Here is a 6,727-nt window from a genome sequence, read left to right as displayed (position 1 = left end):
GTCGGAAGGACTTTCAATGAAAAAACTCAATCTGCTGACCGAAAAAACTTTCGGCATTCTTTATTTAGTGATTTTAAGCAGTAGATACTCTTACTCTTACCAACCGGTTCACTGGTATAAATCATTAACAATCGTAGTACACGAGATAATATGCATATACGACAGACAGACATGGTATTAATTTGAACACACTTTGTAGAAAACCATCAAGGTTACCACGAAGGTACACACTAAACTTAAAACCAAAAACCCTTGCAATTACCGAAAGTTTTATTATAAAGTTTCTTCTTATAAAACCTATAAATAGCTCTGAAGACCCAAACATTCCATCGACAGGAACATTATAAACAACTTTTAAAGAGTCACACAAGGATCATTCCAATAAAGTTTCATGAAATCAAAACAGGGCTATAAGAGATATGATTATCTGAAGCAATTTGTTGACGACGTACAATACCGGCGCCACCCACAACAAAAGCTTACCATAAGCTTATTGTGAGCTAATAACATACACAATCAGTATAATTATTCTCTGGGCATATACTTTAATGGACTTGAGAGTTTAAATATTGACATTGGCTTTTAAATGGAAATAAATAATATACATCAACAACATCAAGGCCAGGTAGGGTCATTTTGTTGAGAGCTGGAAGTAAACAAGACACATACAAGCTTATCAGATTGATTTAATGTTAAATCAACAATTATAAAATCATTTTAATAGTCAACGAAGACAAGCAAACAATGATTCATATGTTTCACAATAATTGTTTTACAAATACTGACGTAACAAAATCTGTTAGACAAGTCTTAAAACAATTTTAAATACTTTGTATACAAACATTAGTAGTATTTATGTTTGTACTTTTTAATTTTACTTGCATAAAACAATGGGCTGGATGAATCAATTTATAAAAACAAGAGCACCACATAACGGGTGCCACGCTCGGCTGCGGGTGCAGTTGTGAATTATTAAAAAAGCTTGTCAGATTATATTTTTTTTAGAGGTTACAGTGACCTTCACCTTTGACCTAGTGACCCAAATATGGGTGTGGCATGTAGAACTAATCAAGGTGCAGGTACATACCAAGTTTCAAAGTTGTTGATTGAAGCACTTTGATTTTAGAGCCAATGTTCAAAACCTTGACAAAATGTAAAGGTTTTAGCACGACCTGGACGACACTACACGAAAAGCTGGCTATGACAATACCTCGGGTTTTCTCCAAAAACAGCCGAGCTAAAAATCACGAATCTAATCTCTTGATTTTGATGAGGCTTCAAATAATCGGCCTAAAATGTTACTTGTAACATTTAGTTCCGGACAGAATCTACGATATAAATATGTAACTGTGACAGGAGTCTTAAATGTTAAACATATGAGTATCTTTTACATTTATATACATGTATGCTCCTCATTTATTGAGTACTGTGGGATCAAGTTTTTGTGGAGATCTAATTTATTTGCTTTTCAAACATCAGCCATTGTGCAAATGATGACCACAGCGAATATTAACCGAATTTACATTTCACATGGCACACAGTCATTCATATGAACATTATAGAATGAACAAGTGTACAATATAGTGTTTAATCAGCATGTACAATTTAAACTTTAAGTTTAAAGGCCCTATAAAGGTGACAAATCCAATTATGATGCATATAAATTGGTCTAATTTTTACCGGATTTCAGTTACTCTTGCATATAAAATGCTAATAACACAGCTTAGGTGCAACGTTGTCAAGAATTATGGAAGATATACCCTTTTCATAATTGGAAGAAATATTTACAACTTTGCAACTAACGTGGTGTGTAGCCTCAAAGCGGTGATATATGCTAAAAACAGCCGAAAGAAAATTCAAATTTAATTCTATTTTAAACAACTTTTTATGAGCAGAAATTAATATATTAGATCGCTTAAAACGTTTTAACCATTTAGAAGAGACCTACTTTGTGAGTGATACCGGAAAACGTTGAAAATCAACGATATATTTTTGGTTACCGAAGTCACTTTCACTTTCCCGAGTAAACAGCGATGTAAATAAACTGATTGTTTGTAAACACAATTCACTTGGAGGACACTGTATTTTGAGCTCAGAACAAGTTGTATAGCTAATTTTTTATGGTATGTCCAATAGCATATATATATATATTGTTTTTTGATAACCTTTATAAATAAAATATGGGAAAAAATCGGTTAATAATTACGGATCGTCACCTCTATAGGGCCTTTAAGACATACAATCCATTATGGAATGTTATTGAAAATCACAAAATGAAAATTGAAAATTTTCAATAAGGCCACAACATACATTTTTTTTAATTAAATTCCCTATGTTGGTAATGATTATCTGCTAGAAAAGCGTGCAAAAAGCAACTTCACATCGTCCCATAATCTGCTCGGTAAGAATAACAGTTTTCATTGAAGACTTTAAACATTCAGTCATTGAAGACTTTAAGCGCAGTGAGCATTGAGATCGTTACTTTAACTCAAAATATTTGCACCGTATTACTTCAAGAAACTTATGTATGCATTAAACACAGTTTGCTGTGAAGCATCATAAGTACATACCGGGTAATCTGTACTAATTTAAATATGCAATTCATCCACACATTTTGCATTTTAACAATAAACCATCTAATGTATAGTGTGAACAAAACTTGCAGCATTCCATGCTAAAATTCTTTTAAAGAATGACAATGAAGACCTCTTTTTGGTGTTTAATAATCTCAATTAGGTGTGTTATAACCTCTATTTGGCGTTTTTACCTCTATTTGATGTATTGTAACCAACAATATTCACTTTTTGGTTTGTGATTTTTTCAAGTTCACAATGGACTTTGCACAAAGCAAACATACAACCTCAAAGTTAATAACAGAACTTGAAAAATATTAGTAGAAGTTACCCACTTAATAGTCCCTTACAGCTGCTTATATTTTGATTATCAGAATATATCTGGTGAGAAGTGGGGCCAAGTAGTGCTTGAAAAGAGCCCAACTTATATTCAAGGGGTGTGATGAAATATCTCAAGCAACTTCTAATATAAATGAACCTTACTCTGGGAAAACGGGGCTTAATGCATGTGCATAAAGTGTTGTCCCAGAAGAGATTTCCTTTAAATAAAAAATACCATTAAAACACAAAGTGTGATCCCTGATTAGCCTGATCTGGGACGGCACTTTTTCCATATGATTTAGACCCGTTTTCCCAGACAGATGCTCACATTCAATTAAAATTATTTTTACAATTGCATTATAATTATTTCATATGTTATGTTCATGATATATGGCACATTAACAATAATATTGATATCAATTAAAATGTTAGTTTGTTGTTCACTGTTGTCATTTTTCAAAGTTTGTTTTTTTCACTGCAGTATGATTCAGAGAAAAAAAATCAACAATATTTTTTATATATACAACCATAATCAAGATATTGCACATTTTATAATACTTTCATTAATGGTGTTATTACAGCATGTTTTGATAAGAATGTTTCAATAGGGTAACTCCATTTCGCATAGAAAAACAACAGCATAAAAAACAAGAAACCGTCGGAAATGGGTGATGCTCCCTAAAGGTTTTTTTGTCACAATATTGCACTATATATTCAGATAAAAGGAAATGTCTTGAGGGGCAAAACTTAGGACAAAAAAATTCGATGGATGGTTTAGCAACTTAAAAATTTCAAAGGGCCATAACTCTTTAAATAAATCATCTATCCAGAACCCACAAATAACATGCGCATCTCCTCAAAGTAGTTAAGCTTCACATAAAGCTTCATTGAATTCCAGTCAGTAGTTGGGGGGGACAAGAATTGCACTATATGTACAGTTTATAGAAAATTTCAAAGGGCCATAACTCTGTGAAAAATCATCCGACCACAACCGATAATATGCACATCTCCTCTTAGTAGTGAAAGTTCCCATAAAGTTTAATTGAATTCCGGTCATTAATTGCTGAGAAATAGCCCGGACAAAAACTGTGCACGGACAGACGAAGTGGCGACTATATGCTCACCCCAAAATTTTTGGGGGAGCATAACAACAAATTGAAGTATAAATGTCACAATAATTATCTTAGTAAGAATCTTACAAAAATATATATCTGTCAATGATACCCCTTTGGTCAACCTTTTGATTACAACATTATATTTATTTCATATTCTAAAACTACTCAAATTTCAGTTTAGAGGTATAAAACTGTGAATCATTCTTCAGCTATTTTGGCATTGAGGCACCATCTTTAAACATTGTTGTGTCTGAGAGTCCTCCCTATTGACCCCAGATTCCTGCTCTGTGTACATCTTCCAGTATACAAACAAGGCCACAAGAAGGAGTATCAGGAACAACTGACTCACAACAAGGTATTGAACATTCCGTTGAAGTCTTTTCGTGGTCAGAAGTAAAGTGTCAACCTGAAAACAACCACAATGCACGAGTGTTACACAATTGAGCCTCGCTCAGGGGAAGCCGGGCTTTACATTTCGAATTCTGCTGAGATATCATTAGAACAAATATTAATATAAAGTTTCATAAAGATTGCACTATTAATTTAACTTCTAGACTTAATAAGGTTTTACAATAGCTATATAAAGAAAACTGTGCTGCAACTCCGGTCTGCACCTTTTTTTAAAACTGACTCAAACTGTTTTAAAACTTTGCCAGGTATAGAAAGAATAGACAGTTTTCATTGCATATCAATGTAGTAGAGCACAGAACAGGGATATAAGCTGTGTTTTTCTAAAGTCCCTCAACATGAAATGCCAAACAAGTCTGTTAGCTTAAGATGAACAAAGGGCAGTATTAGACTGGAATATGCAAAACATTGGCTAGTTAAATATAAAAAATTCAAATTACTAGCCTTTTTCCCTGTGGTTTCTAGTTTATGATTAACTAGAATAATTAATTTACACCAATATAAGAGAAAAGTCAAGATAACATATAAAAAACGCATATATATCAAATGAGTAGACTTTACAAGACAGATTTCCGTGGAACATCGCCTGTGTACCTTTACTGCCAGCTCACTAAGTAGGGGTGCCTTCTGTCCTGCAGTTACACCTGTAGCCTGAGTAGAGGAGTCCTTGCCTTGAACCAACACACATCGCAGCCTGAAACAAAACATAAGCCTTGAACATGAGAAAACTGGGCTTTATGCATGTGCAAAAAAAATTTCCTCCCATATTAGCCTGTGCAGTCTGAGCAGGCTAATCAGGGACGATACTTCCCGCTAATATGGAATGTTTAATCAAAGGAAGTCTCTTCTAATCGAAAATCCAGTCCGAACTGCACAGGCTAATTAGGGACGGCGCTTAACGCACATGCAGCTTCTTTGGCGATATAATATTTCCATATTCAATCAAATTAAAGAATCATAAATAAATTAATAGAACTGTTCCATTACAAAATATGTATTATCAATATTTATGGTGACATCAATGTAATGATTTTGTTTATTGCGACATAGCAACATAAAGAAGACCCATAACAGAAATAATACATCAATCAATTTGGAAAGAACCAGAGCTCTAGATAAGGGCCGTACAGCCGTAAATACGGTTTTTCAATGAAGGTTTACGCATTTATTTTTAATAACTGGCCGTACAATTACGACTTCAATATCCCTTTTACGCATTTACGAAAAACATCTGGCCGTATCGATACGTCCGCGTCAGCGCAGCGAGATTGGTTGGTCTGTAACCTAACGGCGCTTTTCGCTAATTAAAATTACCGAAAAGTTTGCGACTGGGCTAAGATATGTATGACTATTCCGTCGCGTCATTTTCGATACTCGTAAACCCGTCAAAAACAATATGGCTATGCGCAAGGGGAGGCCAGCTAAGCCGCTTTCAGTTAAAAAAAACACTTTATTAGGCTACATAAGGTCGTCTAACCATCATGAAATCCAATGTGTTAGCTCAGAAAATGACATTGTCGCCCCTATATTGGACAATTTAATTTCATTGGTGGCAAAAAAAGGAAGAAAGCATGATGGGAACCGTATCCGAACCAAAACTGTTGATGATTGGAAAACAAAATATGATTGGCTCGTTACAGAAAAAATTGAAGGCGTTTTACGGCTAAATTGTAAAATTTGCCGCAGTGCTGCTAAGCCTTGTTAATTGAGCACAGTGTGGGCTTATGAAGGTTTGAATTATACAGACTTTTCATAAACAAAAAGTAGTGTACTTTTTAATAGGTACAGTCAACTCGCCAATATCGAGTATTTCATGAAAAAGTATAATCAAATAAAAAACAATTTTTGCATAATGTGTCCCTTGGATAAATGTATTTTATTTGCAAATTGTGAAAAGATGCTCCAACTGTTGATCTGTCAGGGGAGATTATGCTGTAAACAGTGATCTTTTAAACTTTATGTTTAATTTCAATGAAACCTTTTTTAAAATGAAATATGGTTAAATGACAGCTTTATAAGCTGTTTATTTTGTAGTTTTTTTGATCATATGATATTTTTTCATTGTCATACTTTTATGCCCCAAAGGATCCACTTTGCAAATGATATATTAACTTGCGACAACAGCAGCTTATTGTCATTAAATGCTCATGACACTGTGGCAGACGTAAAGGTTGCTTAGCAATTGTCAGGTGCTATAGACCTGGTTCTACGAGGTGCCAGTGACATTGCACTTTCCATTACCACTCATCAGGCTATCAATTAACAATTCAATTGAATTTTCATGATTCAATACCTTTTTTGCTTTGTTGT

At 34.0% G+C, this 6,727-nt stretch overlaps 1 protein-coding gene across 4 annotated transcripts in view; it reads right to left on the bottom strand.

The window, feature by feature from the left end:
- Nucleotides 1–668: 668 nt before the first annotated feature.
- LOC127855065 (motile sperm domain-containing protein 2-like) overlaps nucleotides 669–6,727 on the bottom strand; it is a 56,797-nt gene continuing 50,738 nt past the window's right edge. For all 4 annotated transcript variants that reach the window (XM_052390402.1, XM_052390401.1, XM_052390403.1 and 1 more), the window contains 2 exons: nucleotides 5,012–5,111; nucleotides 669–4,415 (listed from right to left, as the gene is read on the bottom strand). In XM_052390402.1, coding sequence (XP_052246362.1) covers nucleotides 4,215–4,415; nucleotides 5,012–5,111 — 301 coding nt within the window. In that variant the 3' untranslated portion in view covers nucleotides 669–4,214. The remainder of the gene's footprint in view (nucleotides 4,416–5,011; nucleotides 5,112–6,727) is intronic.

The sequence above is a fragment of the Dreissena polymorpha genome, chromosome 13, assembly GCF_020536995.1.
Source record: "Dreissena polymorpha isolate Duluth1 chromosome 13, UMN_Dpol_1.0, whole genome shotgun sequence".
NCBI lineage: Eukaryota > Metazoa > Mollusca > Bivalvia > Myida > Dreissenidae > Dreissena > Dreissena polymorpha.
The sequence above is the reverse complement of the archived record's forward strand: the minus strand, read 5'-3'. Positions and strand labels throughout refer to the sequence as shown.